The sequence below is a fragment of the Rosa chinensis genome, chromosome 4 (assembly GCF_002994745.2).
Source record: "Rosa chinensis cultivar Old Blush chromosome 4, RchiOBHm-V2, whole genome shotgun sequence".
NCBI lineage: Eukaryota > Viridiplantae > Streptophyta > Magnoliopsida > Rosales > Rosaceae > Rosa > Rosa chinensis.
In genome coordinates this window covers 14,739,585-14,761,859 of record NC_037091.1, presented here as the reverse complement: position 1 = coordinate 14,761,859, position 22,275 = coordinate 14,739,585, and the positions used below count along the sequence as shown (strand labels likewise).

At 36.9% G+C, this 22,275-nt stretch overlaps 3 protein-coding genes across 6 annotated transcripts; 2 read left to right on the top strand and 1 right to left on the bottom strand.

Moving 5' to 3' along the window:
• The first annotated feature begins 914 nt into the window (after positions 1 to 914).
• LOC112200485 lies at positions 915 to 10,419 on the top strand. Its single transcript, XM_024341525.2, has 11 exons — positions 915 to 1,317; positions 3,416 to 3,726; positions 5,212 to 5,289; positions 5,446 to 5,548; positions 5,807 to 5,895; positions 6,717 to 6,828; positions 7,346 to 7,399; positions 7,480 to 7,528; positions 8,055 to 8,155; positions 9,619 to 9,734; positions 9,813 to 10,419. Exons 1-11 carry the CDS (start codon positions 940 to 942, stop codon positions 10,153 to 10,155), a joined length of 1,734 nt encoding a protein of 577 aa, XP_024197293.1. The 5' UTR covers positions 915 to 939; the 3' UTR covers positions 10,156 to 10,419.
• An 853-nt stretch (positions 10,420 to 11,272) lies between these two features.
• On the top strand, positions 11,273 to 16,709 carry LOC112200486 (ethanolamine-phosphate cytidylyltransferase). Of its 4 annotated transcripts, none has more exons than XM_024341530.2 (10): positions 11,273 to 11,440; positions 11,993 to 12,350; positions 12,777 to 13,012; positions 13,314 to 13,453; positions 13,736 to 13,807; positions 14,443 to 14,510; positions 14,646 to 14,763; positions 15,630 to 15,695; positions 15,783 to 15,905; positions 16,278 to 16,709. In XM_024341530.2, the coding sequence occupies exons 2-10, from the start codon at positions 11,998 to 12,000 to the stop codon at positions 16,347 to 16,349; spliced, it is 1,248 nt and encodes a 415-aa protein (XP_024197298.1). In that variant the 5' UTR covers positions 11,273 to 11,440; positions 11,993 to 11,997; the 3' UTR covers positions 16,350 to 16,709. The 4 variants fall into 4 exon arrangements, with proteins under 4 accessions (XP_024197298.1, XP_024197297.1, XP_024197296.1 ...); XM_024341529.2 differs by having other exon boundaries at positions 11,275 to 11,440; positions 11,939 to 12,350; XM_024341528.2 differs by having other exon boundaries at positions 11,277 to 11,440; positions 11,954 to 12,350.
• A 169-nt stretch (positions 16,710 to 16,878) lies between these two features.
• Positions 16,879 to 18,325, bottom strand: LOC112200487. Its single transcript, XM_024341531.2, has 3 exons — positions 18,031 to 18,325; positions 17,747 to 17,948; positions 16,879 to 17,641 (listed from the first exon to the last, which is right to left on the bottom strand). Exons 1-3 carry the CDS (start codon positions 18,169 to 18,171, stop codon positions 17,274 to 17,276), a joined length of 711 nt encoding a protein of 236 aa, XP_024197299.1. The 5' UTR covers positions 18,172 to 18,325; the 3' UTR covers positions 16,879 to 17,273.
• Positions 18,326 to 22,275: the final 3,950 nt, after the last annotated feature.

The window sequence follows — 22,275 nt, the reverse complement described above, 5'->3', positions numbered from 1 at the left end:
TTTAATGAAATAAATCAATATTTGGAAAGAAAAGTTAATGTCTATTTCTTGACACCTAATTCAATATATTAATGCTATTTAGAAAGTTATAGGAAAATTTTAATTAAATGAAGAAAAATATTGGTTAAAGAATCTGTAGACATATCTTTTAAATTAATATATAATTAATAGTTGATATTTTTTTTTGTCACCTAAATAAATTCATTAATGTAATTGATTTATGCCCTAACATCTAAAAGGAAATGTAAACGGGTAAATTTGGTGTTGCAATAGTATGATGTGACAAAATATATTATATGAAATTGAAAATAAAATTTGTATTTACTTACATGGCATGACACTTAGAATTTGAGGATATGTGCCCCATATCATTGCCATTTTCCAATAATATCATTGCACTTTAAAATTTAACATGTGAAATGTAGTCTTGAACTTTGGTGACAACTTTTCCGATAATATCATTGCGCTTTAAAATTTACATGTTAGTCTTGAACTTTCATGATAACGTATAACGGTTGTCACCTCACCTAACCTCACCTAGTGAACTGCCTCGGTCAATTTTCGGTAACTTTAAGCTTTTTTGGGGGGTGCATGACTAAGCGACAGTTTTATTCGGTACATCACTTTGTTACGTTTTGGCAGCCTTGGGATCCAAAACACCTAACCTCATCCAGCCAACCACTCAGTCAGCTGTTGTTGGGGGTGTAATGACTAAACGATGGTTTAATGTGACCTAATTTTCGGAATCGTAATATTTATGATAATGATGATATTGGGCCTCAGATCATGAAATGTGGATGGGCTGGTTGGACCCAAGAAGTGGGCCTCAAATTGTCCAATATTGATAATATTGGGCCTTTAGCGTGTACCAAAACCCAAAACTTGGATTTATTAGAGGTCTGGTTTGAATGGTGCTCTGAATTTGATTTTGATTGCAAAATGGGGAGTAGAAGCAAGAGGAAGAAGCATTTGCCGGAAACGAGCGACGACGATTCACCGTCGTCGTCTCCTTCAAACTCCGACGAATCCGACCGGTCCTCGAAACGGCGTCGTCGCCACCGTCACAGAAGCGACGACGGCTCCAGAAGAGAGAAAGCAAGGAGAAGGGAGAGGAGAGAGAAACGGCGAAGTAAGAGAGAGGCGAGGCGGAGCAAATCGAAGACGAAGACGAAGAAGAAGAAGAGGGACTATGACTCCGGTTCGGGGTCTTCGAGTGGTGGCGGTGATTCTGAGCCGGAGAGGAGCCGGGTTGAGCCCCGAGAGGTCTTGCGAGACTTGTTCAGTGAATTTCCTAATGTTGGCGACGATTTGAAGCAGGTAAAGTTTTTTTATTTTTTTACTTTGAATGTTGGTGTTGAAAATTTTGGAGTAGATATTATGGTTGAAACTAGTAGGATTTGGCTAATGAATTTGACACCAATGGCTTGATAATTCTCATTAGGAAATCTTAAGATTGTTTAAGCATGATTTGGTATAGTGTTATTGGTTTTTGTTTATCTTTGTTTCATGTTATTTGCTTGGGAGGTGGGTTAGGTTAGTGAGCTGTATGATTCCGACGTGCCAAACTGTGAGAGTTGGAAATAGTAGAAAACGTAAATGAATTGGAAGGCTTGTTTATCTAGGAATATTGACATTAGGGTGTTGCGAATGTACTAATGGTGTATAGGAAGATTTGGTGTTTGTTATGATTGACACAACTAAAGGTAACTTGCTAATATCAGCTTAAAGACATGCAGCATAGTAAGTGTCTGGAAAGGTATATTAGGGTGTTAAGTGGTTTTCCTTGACAGAGGGGGTGATATTATGTTCGCTTGAGTTAAGGATATACACACCATTCGGTTGATTGAAATCTCTTTCCTTTAGACTCATTTTGGGTGTCTTTATTGATTGGCATCAGTTGCTTCCGAGATCAAAATGGTTAATTATTCTTACCATTGGAATGCTTCTATGTCTTGGATTGATTGTTTATTGTTTCAATGTCTTTTGCTGTTCAGAATGAAGATTATAGCAAATTCAGTGGACTTCTTGTCCCCTGGATCGTACTTTTTGAATGCTCTTAATAAAAGTGTCTTTCGTATTGGTTCGAATCCTCCAATTCCCAATTTCACACCTCATTTTTGCTTTGCAAGGTGCAGGGTTGGGATGTTTCAATACCCTCCATTTTTTGCCTCATGTGCATGATAGATTTGTATTTGAGGAGTATGTAAGCTTATATTGTTAGCCAATTCTAGAAAAGCTTAAGGTTTTGGGGATAGTTGTCCAAAAATAGATTCTTGCAAAAAATATTTATTATACTTTTGTTTTTACAATACCAACAATTGCGCAAGTACCTTTCTCTTCTAAAAGTGCATTCTTGGCCTTCAAGCTCTAAAGGATTTCTGCTTCTTCAGGTGGCGTGATTCTGTGGGCCTTGTAAATGTCTGGGCATATAAATTGTAATTTTGGGGTTAGTCTAAAATTTTATGAACTATTTTCTCGGAATTTCAGACACACCGGTTATAAACCTCACTAATTGAGTGGTTTGGGGTATGCCAAATCATAACCTACTAGTTTGAGATGGTTGGTGGTTGCAACTTGCTTGTAAAACCAGACCATTATCTTGTTCTTTATAGAAATTAGGGTATTGTAATCTCTTTGGAATATTAATTAGAGAATAACCTTATGAGCTTTGTGTGTACATTAACTTGTATATTATTTATATGAGACCGGTTAGTATATGGGCTTCCTTATGGGGCCAGCTGCTATAGTTTTTTGGTGTCTGTAGCATCTGTTTTGTCATTTTACTTTTGTATTGGTTACTTGTTATGCTGAACTACTTTGTCTCTGTTTTTGTTTGTCGCTCGCTTTTGGTGGACTCTTCGTCCACTCTTGTTGTATCCTCTCTCTTTATTAGTGAAAGTTGCGCTTCACATAAAGAAAAAAAAATTGAAACTACCAATATTATGCAGCCATGAAATTAAGTTGGTGTTTACTTATCTTCAGTACCTTAACTGTTATTCAAAACTAGTTTATGTTTATCAGTTGGTCTTTTGACATAGTCTTTCAGTATTATTTTTTAGAAAAACTTATTCTAATTTCATCAACATACATTAGAAGACACTGTATCACTGCTAATCACAAACCTTGACCCGTGATATGGTATGCATATAATCTTGTCACTATTGTTTGTTTTTACTTTATTGGACATATGACCAGTTTGACATATGAACCTATTTTGGTTTGTTTATTTCCTATTAGTCTCGTTAGCATATGGTTACTTAACAAATTCTTATATGTTGGTTTTTTTGTTATTTAATTATTTTTAAAATCTTTGTAAGCTTACCTTGAACAGTACATGTGAAGCACTCATTTGATTCTCTTCTTGTCTTCTTTTTGTGATGCATTATTGATACTTGTTACCATTTATTTGGTGTAGCTTTTGCAAATGATTGATAGTGGGCAAGCAGTTGATATAAAGGGAATATCTGAAAGATCTTTGATTAAGCATCTAAAGAAGTTATTCCTTTCATTAGACCTGAAGGAAAGTGATGGAGTTTTTGTACTGCCTTCAAATGTTCGTCCCACCTTGGAGGTTGTTGGGGTCATGATTCCAACGTCTGTAGATCTTAAATCTTCATTAAATGAGATGCATTCAGAACAACGGGATGAAGAATACAAACAAGTGGTTGGTGATGATAATATGGCATCGCCATGTCCGGAGGATAATGTTGCTGGTCCTAACAGAAGGTAATAACTCTGTTTTCACTTTACCCGGCTCTATAGTTTCTTGCTGGTTGAATTTGGCAAGTGATTCATTTTCCCTTTCCCTGCTAAGCAGTAGTAACCAACTCATACTCTCTTTATCTTTGTTTTCTTATGAATTGGAAGCATCATAGAAAATCAAGTTTTGAACTAATTTCTACTTTCTGCTAGTACTTTTGAATGCCTCAAATGAATACGGGTTCTCTTACTGATAACTCCATAAAAGATTTTACATGATGTTCATCAGTAGTTAGTATTCGTTCTTTCTGTCATTCCTTTTTGTTTTTATTTTTATTTTTTTGTGTGTAGATTTTGTAATAAATTATATGAAGTAAACATTATTCGTATGAAGTGCCCAAATTTCCTGTCACTTGTGAATAGTTTGTTCCTATTAAACTCACTGTGTTTTGACATCTGTTCCTCTGGAAATCTTTAGTGAGGCGATCTATTAATCTCATAATGAACCAAAAAGAGGTGCTGTATCTTTTATTTTGTCTTGACAGTAGAAATGTGAAGCAGCACAAGTTCCACACTTAGTCTTTATAGCACATTATACTCCAATGGTTGTCTCCTGTGAACCATATTACAAGTATCTACCCTCATGGGGCAGTTATTCATCGTGCCATTCTCTTTAGTCGAGCATTTCATATTGCATGAGGGGAATGAAAGGAGAAAGAGAAAGATGGTCCATAACTACATTGAAGATCTTCAGGTGTTCAATTAATTGTACAATTATATAGAAATTCATTTCTCTCATATTTGAAATGTATAAGTCAAAGCTCACATACTACATAGATGCCTTGAGTAGGATTTACAAGAGATAACCTGGGATGGTTCGAACTTCCAAATTGTCCTATATATCCTAGGTGAATCAAGAATTACATTGTCCACATTACAATACTTTCAGTTCTCCCACTTCATGATCATTTATATTTCATTGTAACCCATCCAAACACTGTGGAAAAGAAGGGTTACTGTGGTACTATGATAAACAAATGAGGATAAGAGAGCAAAAAGCTGCTTGCCCTCTTCTCAAATCCTCACCCTTTCCTTCATTTTCCACACCAAACTGGTAGTATCAAGCAAACAAATCAGGCCTTGAGAGATATAGTTCCATGACTAGTGACTTAAAACCACAATATTGGAGTGTCATGCATTGTCTTGCACCCCATAATATTTTCAATGATATCGTGCTGAAGGGTAATCTGTGTAGAAGAGATCACACATTTGGACAGTTTTCAAAACAAATTTTTATCTGGTCTCCTGCATGATATGTTTTGTTTATTATATTTACTTGAGTTCTGATTGTAATAAGTTTAGAGTCTCCAAGGTTCAAGGAGTATTGCTTTAGTCCATACATCAGTGACACAGTTCTCATTGGACTTAGATTTATTTTTTCCCCCTCAGAAGTCCAAATTCTTAAGACATGCAAAGAGGTGTAATTGGATTTCTTTATTGTTTGTATTGCAGGATAATTGGCCCTGCAATGCCATCGGCCGAGCTACTTGCTGCTGCAGCCAAACTGACAGAGGCACAGGCCGAGCTCAGGTTAGCTTAAACAATTTATTGAGTAGATGCTTTGTTCATTCAAGTCTTGTTTATTTGCACATATAATATTGTGGTACATGTTGACATGACTATGAATTATGGATTTGCTGATAGAAATGACCTGAAATGTGTTGATTTTTAATACATTTATTATAGGGAAGTGGAGTTGGAAGAGGATGCTGGAATGTTTATAGGGCCTCCACCACCTGCTGTTGTTGCTGAAGTTGAATCAGCTAATGAAGCTGAACGGTTTGAAGAGGTATTGTGCTTTTCTTATCATTTACTTGTATGAATAAAAAATAGTGAGCATGTATTAGCTTTTGATTCAGTAAGAGTTCTTGTTCAATCATCAAATGTCATGTCTCTTCCTTCGTTGTTCTTCATTTCTTGTGATTTTACTCACAAATTCATAACACATCATGCATATATTGATTATGAATGGGAGGCATATGTATTGCGGCCTTGTGGGTGATTCTCTTGTCATGTTTTGTTACTTACTCACTGACATGCGTCACAGGTCACGAGGATCATAGATGCTGAGGAGAATAGTCCATATGATGTTCTAGGAGCAAACCAAAATATGGCTCCTGAGAACATAAAGAAAAGGTATGATTGATACTGCTTGTGTATATGTGGATGTAATGACTAGTAAATTATGTTTCAAGATACTACACTGAACCATGTTCTGAACAACTTATCCAGAACTTGGTCTACATTTGACTTTCATATGTTCAGCATCTTGTAAACCAAATGGGACGAAATAGTCTCAGGAAACTAAGACTAGGAGTATATTTGTTTAGCATCAATTGTCATTCACAATAGAGCAGGTCAAATCTGTTCCCTTTCCAGGTTTGTACTTGTCATAGTGAAGATATAGATGAGAAAGAGCCTGGAAGTTGTACTTGCATATGTTAAGTCTGAAACCTAAGCTAAGGATTTGGTGTCTGAGATCTAGAGGAATCAGACACAAAATGTTTTACAATAGTAGAATCATTTTTGAGTGATTTCATCTTCAACAAAAAATTTGGGGCCATGTATGCATTGGTGGATGTCAGGAGTATATAGGCTGAATAGGCCCAGGGAGAGGGATTGGGAAGAATTGGTGGGTTAATATGGTCTTTCTGGCCTAAGGTGGTGTAGTGGGTAATGTAGGAGTGAGGCTGTTGGAGGAGGGCAGAAAGGAGAAGGCAAGTATATCGGTACAAACTACCAAGGATGAAAACTGAATTTGCAAGAGATGGAGATGGGAATACAATTTATTTATTAATTTTTTTCCAAAGCTGGTCAGAGGGAGAAAATACATAAATATGATCTCCAAGTTGGTGCTGAGCTATTTACATGATTGTGTATAGTTGAGTTTATACTAGATTCTTTCGTCTGTGATTCTTCTTTGTCTAATAAACGATCTCATCTTATCCTTCCCTCAGGTACTGGAAGATGTCTCTTTTGGTGCACCCTGATAAATGCTCACATCCTCAAGCTCAACAAGCATTTGTCAAGTTGAACAAAGCTTTTAAAGATTTACAAGATCCAGAAAAGGTAAGGGTTTATTCTTTATTTTTTGAATTAACAGTGGCATGACATCAATGAGAGTTCCTGATAAGTTGATTGATACTCCATTTTGTGTATCTGACATGTATCCGTGCCTTATCCAAGCTGTATCTAATAGATGTAGCGCTGATACAGCATGCAAATTCTTTTGGTGCATCCATGCTTTATTATACATCTACTCCTGAACCACATAGAAACTCTTCTTGGATAAGTTATCGTTATATTAAATGCATGAGTAATGCTAGGTGAATCGCCAATTTAAGCACCACTTAGAAACCACCTTATGTGGCAGCTAACGTAGCATACCCACTTTAACAATCAGAAAATAAGAAACAATCATCAAATAATGTGGCAAAGCATTATCAGCTGCCGCATTAGGTGGTTTCTATGTAGTACAAGGTGCAATTCCTCTGAAGCTGGAAGTGTAGTATATTGAGTTTTGCTGTAGGTTTCAGTTCACTCTTTGATCCTGGTTGTCTTTCTCTGCCTTGTTTGTTTGTTGCAGCGGAAAGTGCTAGATGAGAAGATTAAACTCAAGGAGGAGCATGAGAAATTTAAGGTATGTATTTTGACTTTCAGTTGAATCTTCCTTATAATGAATAATGCAGTTCAAAACTTGATTTCATTTTGCTTCTGCAGGTGGAGTTGCGAGCAATGCGGGAGGCTGCACAATGGAGAAAGTTACAAGGTTAGCTAATTCTTGCTGCTTTGGTTTTGGTCTCAAACTGCTCTGTCTCTCTATCATGACTTTACAAAAGTGGATGAAAGTAGTGTTCTGTTATGTGGTTTAAGATTTGTGATTGCCTTCCCTTTTCTTCTTCTATCAGCACCCAGAATGTTTCTACCACTTGTTTGTGCGCTTAGCATAGCTCCTATTACTTTGACTTCTCGAACAACTGTATGTCTCTGCCAAATGAAGTCAGTTATATTACCATGACTTTGTCTATCTAATTAAAATTATTGGTTGATTTAGAGTAGCTTTCAAAGGTTGGCAGTAGCTTTTCGCAAATCTGCCTGTAGCTTTTTACAAAATTGACCTTTTGGTTAAAAGGAAATCTGCCTAAGCCTTTTTTGTTTTGAGCATCCTGTGTTGGCCTTTTTGGTAATTAACTCTTTGATTTATGCAGATTAGTGTTTTAACATGAATTCTACATCCTTGAATCTTCTCATGTATCTGGAGTTTATTTTCTTTAATTGAGAAAGCTTGTTGGCAGGAATATCCATGGAGGGTGATGATGAGCTATTGGCAGACATGGATGTTAAAGTGGCACCACAAAGAGATGAGTGGATGACAACGCTTCCTCCTGAGAGAAGAGTAAGTCTTTCATTTTTTTGGTTTCATTTTTTCTTTGACCTCTGGATTGGAGCTAACCTTATGATAAAATCTATTGTCTGTCTATTACACATGTTCTTGATGATATTTGTGGCTACTCTAGGTTGATAGCTACCTCTGGGCTAATCTATCCTTTGGCCTCCTCCAGTCCAAAAAAAAAATTGATTTCTGGCATAACAATTTTATTCAAGTATTGTGACTCCATCAAGAAATGCTGAACTTTATGGCATTGATTAAAAAAAACAAAAAACAAAAAATTGATTTCTGTCATAACAATTTTATTCAAGTATTGTGACTCCATCAAGAAATGCTGAACTTTATGGCGTTGATTAAAAAAAATTAAGGTATAGGGAAAATTGTAACTACAGGAATCTGATGGTAATTTTAAGGAAACTACTGTTCCCTGTTAGGTGGCTGGCAAAGTTTTGTTTTTATTAAAATAAAGTAAACAATAAAAATCTTCATTCAAAAAGAAGTGCAGCCAATGTGTGTGGGTGGTGGACATATTACTGAAAGCAATGGATCAGTAGCTTGAACGATGAGTGAGAAAAGAAGATTATACTGTCCTGACTAGGTGATGACCGTTAGGTATTTTGGATCAAGATTTTTCGGAATACAGAAAACTCCACAAGTTCTAACTGCTGAGGGGGGCATGTTTGTCTTGTTGCTTGCTCTGTTTTTTTGGGACAGTTTTTGGGTTCCCCTAGGTGTCAGATGTACCTTGTGAGATCCATTAAAATGCATTTTTGAGTTAGGGGTCAAGCCAGATAGGGGAATTTGGGCGGGAGGAATTTATGGACATTAAATTTCCTGAACTACATGTTATGTGATGATAGAGGAATGACTTGTTGCAGCAATTTTTGTTCATTAGGTTGCCCATGAAATGTGATCTTTGCACTTATGTCATTGACTCTCCCTTTATCTGATTTGATTGAGTTTCGGTCAGTTGAGGGTGTTCTGTGTTTATGTTGAAACAAAAAGCAACTTGCATTTGAGATTCTAAAGGAATGAGGCTCTTCATTGACCAAAGCGATCCAGAGCTAATGGTGCAGCTTGGAGTACAGCTGCAAGACAATCTCAGTTGGTGTGCACGACTTTTATTTTTGATCTAGTAGTTGGACTTTGGAACATAGGAATCTGAGTTACTAATATTAGATCCATTTCCCTTCAATCCGTCGCATTTTTATATTAATACTTCCTGCAGAAATAGATAAGATAAAAGATTTACCAATATGGCAAGTATGAGGGGATTTTAAAGTGTACCATTTTAACACCTGAGATGCTCATTTTAAACGAAGTACTCGAGTTAAATCATAGATGATATATTATCTGTGGTTCGAACTGCCTGTTGTGCTGTACTTTGAATTACAAACTTCGTACTTTTTTCTATCAATAAATGTTGTAAAAACAAAACAAAATAATGGTTATCCTTTGATTTTTCTCAGCCTGGTGGTATGCCTACACAGTCAACAAAGTTTAGCAGCACCGTTAAAGAAGGACGTGGTGATACTAGTGCATGGACTGATACCCCTTCTGACAGAGCCCAGAAAGCTAAGATGGAGTATGCAATCGTAATATGATTTCTTTTATTGTACATTTCTCGATATATGATTTCTAATCCATTTTATTCCCATGGCAGTTACTTAGAAGCATATAATGAGGCTGCATCACTTGCTTCAAATGAGGAGAAGAAAATGAATAGTTCAGATGCAGATTTGGTGGACAGATACAACAAAGAAAAACGATCAAAATCATTGGTACAAAAACACCAAGAGACTGCAAGCCGCCCGAAGAGAAAATCCAAGCAACCGTTGGAGAAGGAGAAGAAGGAAGAATGGGTGGGAAAACATCCTTGGAAGCCTTGGGACCGTGAAAAGGATTTGACAGGCGGTAGGCAAAGTGTAAAATTGGATTCAGAAAACATGGCTCAAGGTTTAACGTCTCGGTTTTCTGCGGGCTCCTTTCAGAGAAACTTCCTTTAGCCATGAATGAATCTAGGGCTCTTGGTTTTTCCGGGCATATCAAAACTTTCTTTATACATGAATAGTACCTTGAGTTGTATTGTACATGCATGATTGTATATTTGTATTCATGTGTAAATTTTCTTGTTAACGCACAATTAGATGACTTTATTTCCCTCCACAACAGGGTGATGAGTTTTGGGTAGAGAAAAAAATGATGAGCATATGTAAACCTGTAATTCGATTTAACTGTGCCTGTGCAGGTATATTGGTCCTCTGTTGAAACTTTTGAGTACAAAATGTCTACAACATTTATCTCAAAAGAAAAAAGACTTTTGTTCTCGATAAAAGATAACTCTTATTCCATTGCAATTTGATGCTGTTGTGGGAATGGAATGATGCTTAGAAGGTGAAGAGAGAGCTACCCCAGAACGCTCAAGGAAATGAAGCAATTGCGAATATAAAACCAAAAATTTAATAATTATTTAATTCGTTATAAAACTAAAAATTTAAGCCAATATTTTCTCCTCGTTAGGATGGAGATTGAAGGTTGTAGAACTCTTTAGAATGAATCTATTGATCCTCTCCCAATTGGTGGTTGGACCTTAGGTGAATAAGGAAATGCCTAGATGCTTAAATTTAAAAGATGCATACAACTTTCTATAAGTGATGAGAGCATTCTCAAGGCCTATAGAAATGTCAACAAAGATAAACTCTTTCACCACATAACGTGTTTCATGAAAGGAAGCTTGAGTATGAAGATATATTACAAAAATAATTTAATTCATATTCAACTTCAAAAAGTCATCTAATAAAATGATATAATCTAATAATTATTCGCGCTCTGCTTAAAAAAAAAACATGCGTTAAGAAATTAATATACATTTTTTATGAGTAAGTATCTGAAATTTAAAACAACGAATGAACCAAGGTATCTGAAACTTTGAAACAAAAAGAGGAACCAAAAATCTGGAAGACAGCAACATCTAATAGTGACATAAAACCCAAAAAAAAAAAAAAAAAAAAAAAAAAAGAGAATTACAACTCTGCAAGAAATGGTGGCCAAGCGCGCACACACACACTTCAGCACCTTCGTCTCTGGGTGTACACATGGTAGGACGAAATAGCAGAAGAGCAGGAATAGCGTAGGCCCAGGGCCCACTATTTAGCATGAAATTTAATAAACAAAAAATATGAGATGTATTAGAAGAAGAAGCAAAAAAAGCTTGCAAGAACCTTCGGGTTGTTTCACAGACCACAAAAAGAGAGGAGAGAAGAGGAGGCACAAAGCTTCTATTACACAAAGGTATAACCTTTTTATTGGTATCATCTCAAAAAATCAAATCTTTTTTAGATCTGGCTCACCACATTCATTCATTCCATCCTCAAAAATCTTTCTGATTTTGATTCCATTTTGCCCAGGTTCTCTTCCCCATCTTGTTTCTTTTTTTTTCTTTTCTTTTTCTCTTTCATTGTTGCTTTCTGTTTGGAATTGCGTTTTTGGTTGTGAATTGCAGGTGGGTTTTTGGTTTCTAGATTCAAGGTTGAATTTTTGCATTTTGAATTTGTTGAACAAACAACTTTGGAATTGTAGATGGGATTTGAAATTGTGTTGATTTCAAAGGATTGTGCTTTGTTGCTGAATGAAGTCAAGTAAATTTTCAATGGTTTGAAATCTTTTTTGGTGTTTTTTTTTTTTTTTTCATGCTCTGGATTCGTTTTTGTATTTTTATTCTGTTGTTGTGTCTATAATGCTTGAACCTCAATCTGAAGGAAGAAACAGTAGAAACTGATTTGATTTCAGCCTTTATATTTTCAGGTTTTGTGTCTCCTCTAAGTAAGTTATTTGATAAATTAGGCAACATGGAGTATGAGACTAACAACTGGATTTGGGATGGAGTGTATAACCACCCACATGTCTTTGGTGGTCTAATGCTCACGGCTGCCTTGCTCGGCTTGTCCACCAGCTATTTTGGTGGAATTTCGGTTCCTCAGTTGCCTTACCTATGGTCTGATTCGGGGATTTTCCATAAGAAGAAATCTGAGAAGAAGCGCATTCGGGTGTACATGGATGGGTGCTTTGATCTCATGCACTACGGCCATGCCAATGCTCTGAGGCAAGCCAAGGCTCTGGGGGATGAGTTAGTGGTTGGGGTTGTTAGTGACGAAGAGATCATTGCCAATAAAGGTCCCCCTGTTTTATCCATGGAAGAGAGGTTAGTGTCACTTAATGTTCATGCAGACATACAAACACCTTTACTGTTCAGACATTCCTTTCTCAAGAAGGTTTCTGTTCTAATGCCAAAACATGCCTATATGATTTTCGGTTTAATCATTTGATATTCCTTTACTACTATAAATTGTATCATGATATACATTCATATAAAATTCCTATGCACAGAGCTTGTAGAGTTATGTTTCTCGGTAGGTATTCAGCAATATTTGGAAGTGGATTGTGGTATTTGCCACCCCTACCTTTTATTGTTTAAGTCAGAAGCTCTTGCAGCTGTTCTATAATGTCTTGTTGTATAGTTTAGCTGGTCTTCAATAGGTGTTCAGATTATTTTGCAGTATGTGCAAGCAGTTTTTTGATTGATTATTATTATTATTATTATTATCATCTAATTTGAAGTTCTTTCCAGACTGGCTCTTGTTAGCGGGTTGAAGTGGGTGGATGAAGTCATAGCCAGTGCTCCTTATGAAATCACTGAACAATTCATGAACAGACTCTTCAATGAGCATAGAATTGACTATATCATACATGGTGATGATCCTTGCCTGCTTCCAGATGGAACTGATGCCTATGCCTTGGCAAAGAAAGCTGGCCGCTACAAACAGATCAAACGCACTGAAGGTGTCTCCAGCACCGATATTGTAGGTACTATTATTCTCTTGATCTACCTCAGCAGTTCTTGCTTCATTAAAATTTCCAAGTACTTTTTATGCAATCAATAAATTTAGTTTAAAGTTATCTAGTATTAGGACAGGGAAAAGCAAGATTCATTTTGTATTTAGATTTCCCCCCAACCAAAACTGATTCTTTCGTTTGCTGATCTTGTGACTTTGTGAAGCTTGCTAGACGTGAGGGTCTTTTTTTTTGACAAAAGCTACCTAGCTAAATGTGATTACTAAAATATCTTTTGTTTTTAATTGCTCTAATGATAATCATATTAATGTAGGGAGGATACTTTCTTCTTTAAAGGAGACAAATAATACGTCTTCACATGGAGACCCTTGTGAAGAAAGTCAATCCAAGAGCGCCCAATTATCTCAATTTCTGCCAACATCCCGACGAATTGTGCAATTCTCCAATGGAAAGGTATGTCTTCTTTTATGTTCTCAATATTGTTAGGGGAGACTCGAATAACACTTTTTTTGCAGTCATGTCTTGCTTAATTTAGACCAACTTTAACTCCTAAATCATCAGTGAGATAAGAGAATAGTTTCTTTGAAATGAATATATATCACTTCCTAACAGATACTGTGGAAATTTTCATACTATAATGAAACACTGACAAGGAAAAATCAGGGAAAGAGAAGTAATTCGCATTTCATAGATATCACAGTCCTTGCTAACAAAGTAACAATTTCATTTTTTTAGGCTCCTGGACCAAATGCTCGTATTGTGTACATTGATGGGGCATTTGATCTCTTCCATGCTGGACATGTTGAGGTACAACTATAACTCTGAGTACTCCTGCAAACCTATTATTTCTTTTACTGATTCTCTGCCTAAAATTTGTCTTCTAGACCATCTAATTAAAATTGGATTGTTGTAGTCCATATTCCAGTTTAGTTCTATATAAAGAGGTGGCAATTTTCTACCTGTCAACTTGATCTACTTCCTAGTTAACCTTCATGATGGTCTTTTGTCATAGTGCATGTCAACATGAAACAGTCTTATTCTCAATACAGTATTGCTCTCGTACCCACAGTCTTTCATGACTTAGTCTATCGTTTTAAGAGACATATATTCCAACCTCTTCATAAATATATGAAATGTGAGCCTGTGACTGTTAATGATAAAAAAAGGTCTGCTGACAATTTGTTGAGAAAAGGGTACCCCTTCTATGGGTACCCTTTTTAACTCAAGATTGACCTTTTGGGCAACACAACAGGGCCATGCTGAATGCAAACAGGTGCATGTTGTCAGGTGGCCTGCATGACCACTGCTTTTTGGTAATCCATGCTGGGGAGAGTTTTTGCAGCATCTCCCCTTTTTGTAGGACATGTCTACTCTGCTTTTCATTACTTTATTGTATTAGACTCATATCTGATGGCCTTTTTGTTTCTATGGGTGCTTGCTAGATTCTGAAGAATGCTAGGCAGCTTGGAGACTTTTTACTAGTTGGCATCCACAATGATCACACTGTGAGGTATTTTAGTTTTCTTGAGTTGACATCAGTAATTAAAGCATTGTTGTGTTTACCCCTTAAAGCTTTTCCTACTCTTTCTAATTGTGAACTTTGAAGGTAGACATACCAAAAGTATTAACATGTTGTTACTTGCAGTGAACACAGAGGCAAGCATCCAATAATGCATTTACATGAACGTAGTCTTGGTGTGTTGGGTTGCCGCTATGTTGATGAGGTCATCATTGGTGCTCCTTGGGAAATTACCATGGATATGGTAAGAGATTATCAATATATGTTTTTATTGTATTTTGTGTCTTGTCATTTCATTGCATGTACAACCATTAGCTACCTGTTTTGCACTATTCATAGTAGTGCTTGTCTTCATCTTCATTTTGAGCTACTATTTCTTCATTCACATATTTTGCAAGTTTTTTTCCCATGTCTTTTCATTGTAGCTTAATGGTGATTCTATCTTGAACCATACATGTCTAGTATTGCTGCTGCACCTCATCACATGCTTTCCACTCTACTTGTTTCCCTTAGATAAGCATACCTAAGAAGTGTGTTGGAATACTGGATTTTCTCCACTAAGCGTGTGTATGACATATGTTATACGCAAGGATTTCCTCTTCCATACTTGCACAAGCCAAGTAATTGGAACAGCAACCAACCAAATATTGTACTAGATATACACGATTAAGACGATCTCACATGTATGCCAATTTCTGAACCAGAATATTATTTCTATTTGCATTAGAACACTTAACTTCACACAGATATTGAGGAAAGTGGCCTAGTTGGTTTGAATCCAATGTCGGAGTTGGTGGATTAATGATATAGGCATAATGCTCCAGTCAATAGGTGTCTAATCAGAAATAATGTTATTCTTGTGATGAGTCCTTGATAGAGTAAGGAACTTAACCATACAAATTGTTATTTGTTTCAATTGCTAATGGTGTCATTCATTGCATCCAGGTACCCCCCTCTCTAACTTTACCTTCACTCCCTCCCTTGCTCGATTGTCTTGCACATATTTCATTCATTGCATCTTGGTAGGAATAAGGATAATCATTCTGAATGTGCTGTCTGATTTAGATCTGTTAATCATTGCGTCTGAGATCTGCGTTCTTGCATTTACAGATAACAACTTTCAACATTTCATTGGTAGTGCGTGGGACAGTTTCTGAGTACAACTCCTCGTTTACTGTAAGTTGATGGATTTCATCAGAGTTGATCACTAATTGTATACAGCTGAGGAATGGGTAAATTAATGTGATGATTCATGTTGTGCAGGGTGAAAGTGATCCTTATTCTGTTCCCAAGAGCATGGGGATTTTCCAAGTACTTGAAAGCCCAAAAGATATAACAACAACATCAGTATCTCAGAGGATAATTGCAAATCATGATGCTTACTTGGTATCCATCAAGTCCTTGTCTGTCTGTTTAATTGATGCACTACAAATGCGGATGGATACAAAATCAAATCTAATGACTTTTATAGATGAAAATTTGGATATCTTTTTCTTTTCATCTGGAATATGCTATACCATGATTGTTTGTAGAAATTTAGTTCTGGCATAATATTTATTTAGACTGAGTAGTTACACCTGAATAGCTTATTTTAAAATTGCTTTTAGGTATGGTTGTCTTTTTCAATTTGATCTGTCTTCTCATGTCTTAATTTCATTTCACCCTCTGGTGGTTCGTTATCTTCTCATGATCATTGCATATGTATGACCTCTGCATTTCTTCTTTGGGGAGTATTGATCCCGTTTCCCTTTGATGCAGAAACGCAACGCCAGGAAAACAGCAAGTGAAAAAAAATACTATGAACAGAAGAAATATGTTTCAGGGGACTAGCTTTTGTATAGTTCTCATGGGTTAAAATAGTGAAGTTCGTCCATCCACCGCACCCATAGAAGGGTGCACATTGTTGAGGCTACTGAAAATGCCATTTGTGTTTTGCTAAAAGGTCTGGAAGAGTATAGAAGGAACGGCATGGAAGATTGCTCATTAGACTTCTATGTAGCTCTTCTTTTTCCCGTTGCGGTCTCTCTGTAACAGTATCTATAGATGAGAATCTTAATAATGTATTAACCTCAGTCAGGCTCCCTGTGCATATTTTTGTAATCAAAAGTATTTGGGTGCTTACACTTCTCCCAATTATTGTCATTGTTCATTGTTTTGATTAATCAAAATTTGGTTCCTTTTTGCTCTTCACATTCTTGCAGTGATGACCAATTACCCCAAAAGCCAAAACTTGTCCGCATCCTTCATTGGTCCAATGAAAGCCAAAAGAGGAAAATGATGCCTGTACCAAGGAAACGCCAAAACCTTTTCCGGATCCTTTGTTGGCTTTTAAAGCTCTTTGGTTTGCTCAAGTTCCAAGTTCAATGGAAGTTCGAATTACTGATACATAAAATAAACTCGGTGCAATACAATGGTAGATTGTAACTAGTCTAATTTACAACCCCCAAGTTCACGTCATTTGGTTGGCATCAAATACTATTCTGGCAAAAATCCAGAGAATCTGCATCCCAACATTTTGGGAGTGGTGATGAAAGGAACTTCAAAATCAGATTAAGAAGCCCTACTACTTGTTCATTATAGCCATACCAAACAAGCAAATCATTCTTGGGGAAAATTCCTACACCGCTATTAACATTACATACTAACTACATTTCTTAAAAGACTAGTGTTAGCAACAGAGACCTCCTAGTAAGAGATGGAGGTCTCATTTCTTCAGAAGCAAACCTAGTAACCCTATCACGCATTTGTTGGGTCTCATTGAAGCCATGTGATGGGTGTAGATGTGTTCTGTGGAGGCTGTGGTATCATACAGTGCTGTTGCTGCCACTGCGCCCAAATCCCTCCACCATAGCCATTGCTTGTTCCTTGTGCTCCTCCTGCGGCTGCTGATGTGCTGCTCGTGCTGCTCTCTTCGATGTCCATTGCCGCTGCGCCCATCTCTTCATCCTCCATTGGCTCTCCTCGATCCTCGGATTGCGAAACCTCCACAGCTGACATAGGTGGGAGCTGCTGAGATGGCACCCACGGAACAACCGCTTTACATTGGTCCTTGTTCACTTGCTCTTCCTCCTCACTCTTGTCGGATTTCATGCCATAATGATAGCTGGACCGAACAAATTGGTCTGTCAAAAACACAACACAACACAAAACACCAAAATTATCAATAAAACCGAACACCCAAAAAATCATAAGAAAATCCAAAAGGGTATTTGGGTTTGAACACTTACCCTTGAATCCAGAGATTAAGTCAGGACTAAGAGAGACAGAGACATTAGAAGGGTTATGGAGAATTGGGTTATTTACAGGGTTGAAGGGCACAATGGCCCTTTCTTGATTTTCGAGCTCCTCAATCACTAGACCATTACAGTTCATCTGACCCAGGTCGAATTCAACCTCCTCTTCCTCCAAGATGGGTGGTAATTGCGCATCCTGTAAGTTGAATTTCCGACATTGGATGAGAACAATGAGCTGAAATCCAAAGAGAAAGCAAAGGATGTGGGGGGTTACATACCAGACGGCGAATCTTTCTGGCCGGAGAAGAGAGGGAGAAGTCGGAGAAGTGATCGTTGACTTGGTCGAGCTGCCCCACTTCCTTACGCTTCTTGGTGGTCATGTTCCTTTGCATTGCTTCGGAGACGAAGTAGCCTGCCATTGTTGACTGAGTTGCTCAAACTGTGAAGATCTTCAGATGGGGGTGTTGACAGTTTTTGAAGGTTGGGTGGTGGGAGACAAAACTTCAGAGTGAAACTAGGGAGGGGTTCGTAGCTGGTGAGTGTGAGAGTGTGTAACAAGAGAGGCAAATTGGGAAAGAAAGAGGGAGAGGTTTCTGTGTGCCTCTAGACGTCTCCAGAAGGCAAACCAGAATCCATGTGCAGGAATTTCTACTCTAGGTATTAGTCTGTGGGCTAGGATGAAATACTTGGCCCATGGTTAGGGGGTGTTCATTGTTCATTGAGATTATAGTTATACTTTTTATAGTTCTTTTGCTTAGTTTTTTCCTTCCAAAAAAGAGGGAACTCATCTCCCAATTCTTTTGCTCTGTAGATAGAAATTATTAATGTTTTGGTCGGAAAGGAAAGACAGGCTAGGAATCATACTTGCATAAATAATACAGGTGGGGAATCATACTCACATAAATAAATATACACATCTGACCAGATGTGGTTAGCACTTCCTGACCAGGTTTTGGGACGTTTCTCTAGGAAGTTTACATGTGCTCCTTCTTTTTCTACTTTTATCTTTCTTTTGATATCAAGCAAACATTAATTTCCTATAACAAAGAGCTAGCCTTCAACATGCCACAAATTCACCTAACGACATCCTGTCTAAATGGTTACTTAACAGAGCGGAATCACTGTTGTTCTGAGCTTAGGATGTTAATCTTAGCTTGATAAAGGGTAGGATAAACAGATGTTTTAGCAGAAATTTAAAACAAACAATTTTTTGTGACAGTGTACTGGGCTCACAATAGAATTTATTTATGCAAATATGAATACAAACTAAAAACCCAGAGCCTCACTCTCGGGTAAATAGCTAAAAGTTGTTTTAGTTACTCATATCTGAAATACATGTACTTACTTAGATACACCACTACCCATACAGATTTTCCAGAAAGAAAGAACACACTGTTACTATGGCTGTCTTATTTCTTGAGAGAAAATTCTTTTTCTCAACTTTCTGATGTCTTACAAACTGAAACTAAGGCTCTTTATATAGAGAGCGGAACTCAAACTGGAATTCAAAACATCAAAATGTACAGAACAACTCTATTATTTTCTGCTCTCATGAGTGCTCCTGATGATTGAGGTTGATTGACGAAAAGCATATTCTTTTAGGTGAAATATTTTTCACCATCATCTTTTTTTTTTTTTTTTTATAAAGCAAAAGCATCTTTAGAAAAAGCCAGAGTTGCTTTCGGTGCTTTCTACACCCGCTGCTTCACATGTTTTCATCTGTTTCAGAATTATGGTCAAGGACAAAAGAGTTGCTTTCCATCCTGACTTTGGTTCCTTTTCCTTTACATTTGTATCTGCATACATTTTGTAGTGGTTGTCAGTTTCAAGCTTCTTGATCCACTGTAAACATGCCAACGTGGAGTCGATTTCCTTTCTTTTGAGGGATTAAAAAAAGGTCATTGCTTACAACTTCAGGGTGATCACAGGTAGTGATTATGATTTTCTCTCCTGTTGCCAGGAATGTATTTTCAGGGTCTTATTCGATGATATTTTTGATATATTCTAAGGACATAGCCTTCATCCAAGGAATGCTAGAATTTGGTTGGCCACTATATCCTACACAAGCAGGCTGAAGATATCTTCCTTGAATAATCCTCACATAATGATATGGAGAAATGTACTCAACCTCACCATTTTTCTTTTGAATCCATTCTGGTGGGGTGGATCTGAGCTTCAACCTAAGAATGCAGTCATTTTTTCTAACATTCTTGACTGTGTTGACAATGATGGGTAGTAGTCCTTTGAGATCATCATTGGTTTTAGTCCAGACGTTATGGACGAAACCATTTTCAACAAGCCAAAACTTGTGTTCTTGAGGATGTTCACTCTGAACATTGACCACATATCTTCCAACATAAGGTCCAGGGACAATGAAGATGGTTGGAGGAAGACAGGAATCTGAATTATGACTTCCAATAAGATTATGAAAGTCGAACCAATCTAATTCCTTTAGTGCTAAAACAGGAACTTTAGCACTTTTAGGATCTTCAAGATACTGGATTTTTTCGTTCTAGACAGCACTCTGCTGTGTATTTTCATAAAGTTCTTCAAACTGTGGTATGACATTTTCATGGAGTTCTTCAGCTAGGGCAAACAAAGCTGGGAACATGAGTCCACTGTTTCTTCCTGAAAGGCATATAAAAGATTATCTAAAATAGTCTTCTGGTAGTATGCTAATCTTCTGCCAGTTCTAAACATAAGTTCTTCAAAGGTTTTTAATTCATAATTTAAGACATTTATAACTCCAGATGGAGCCATTTTGCTTTTTGGCATAGCAACAGCCTTATACGTTCTTGATGAGGCTTTACCGTCTGCCGTTTGAGACGGGCTAGCCAATCCTTTACCCTGCGATTGATCAATTGTGGTTAGTCCTTTTGGACTTACTAAAAATCTTTTGAGGATTTTTTTTTCTTTGGATTTCTCAGCATTTTCAGGCTCTTTCCCTGTTCTTCTGTTTCTAGGATTGCACCCTTCATCGCCTTCTCTTCGGCTGAACATGGCCATTTCTCTGGTTAGAGCGTTTGGAAGATAGTTCTTGTTTCTTGCAGTTAATTCAACATTATAATCATATTGGTTAAGAAATAATTGCCAATTTGCTAATCTTCCTCTATCAGTAGCTTTATCAAGTTTAAAATTTTTAAAATTCTTTACTCTAGCACAATTGGTGCGTACATTAAAGGGTTTTCCTAGAAAAGCTGGAGAATTTAATATTGTTTTCTCGACAGCCAAGATTTCTTTTTCTCCTGTCGGATAATTTTGTTCTGCAGGGCTGAACTTGTCACTACAAAATTTACAGATCTTTTCAATGTAAGTTCTAGGCATTTTTACCAGAACAACTCCGGACCAGTAATTATCACTCGTATCAGTTTGGAGTATGATTTCATCATTCTCTTCTGGTTGTTGTAGGGGAGGGAGATTCTTATAGAGGGATTTTACTTGCTTCACAATTTTTTTATCATCTTCTGTGAAGTTCTATTTTCTTTTGGAACTTGTTTTAGGAGATAAAATTGATGTTAGACCTGAGATTTTAGGAATAAAATCTCTTTCATAGTTGATGACTCCAAAGAATCTTTCTAGACTCTTAGCATCAGGTATTTTATATGAGAATTTCCAGATTTTCTCAAGGATGTGAGGTTGAAGCTTCATTACCCCATTCTTGATATTTATACCAAGAAAATCAACTTCATCTAAGATAAAAAAAAAGACCTTCTTTTCTCCTAAGATGATTCCATGCTGAATTATCAACTTAACAACCTCGCAAAGGTGTTTCATGTGTTTTTCTCTGTTTTTGGAGAAGACAAGAATGTCATCGATATAAACGACACAGACTTCAGCAACATGTTTGAAGATGTCATCCATATTTTTCTGGAAGATTGAAGGGGCTTGTTTAAGGCCAAAGGGCATTACTAACCATTCGTAATGACCTTGCGGTTTTTCAAATGCAGTGAGAGGAACAATTTATGGATGCATCTTAACTTGCCAAAAAAAAGACCTTCTTTTCTCCTAGGATGATTCCATGCTGAATTATCAACTTAACAACCTCGCAAAGGTGTTTCATGTGTTTTTCTCTGTTTTTGGAGAAGATAAGAATGTCATCGATATAAACGACACAGATCGAATTTTGAAAAGACTTTAGCTTCTTTAAGCTGATTGATCAAGACTCTTGCTTGAGCTATTTGATAACCGTTTTTAACGGTCTTTTTATTGACATCTCTGTAGTTAATCACCAATCTAGCTTTTCCTCTAACATTTTCTGTATAGTTTCTCACGTAGAAAGCTGGAGCATGATGAGGGCTAGTAGATGGTCGAACTAATCTCTTTTTTAGGAGATCTTCTATATCTTTTTTGAATTCGTTTTGATCTTCCTCTTTGTATTAAGGAATGGCTTTGACATGACATATAGCATTCATATCATGTAATCTTAATTCACAGACCACTGAGTTTTTTCTCAAAATTTCTGAGGGTCGACATCTATATTCTGTTTAAGCATTTTCTTGATTTTATCAAGAGTAAGGATTTTC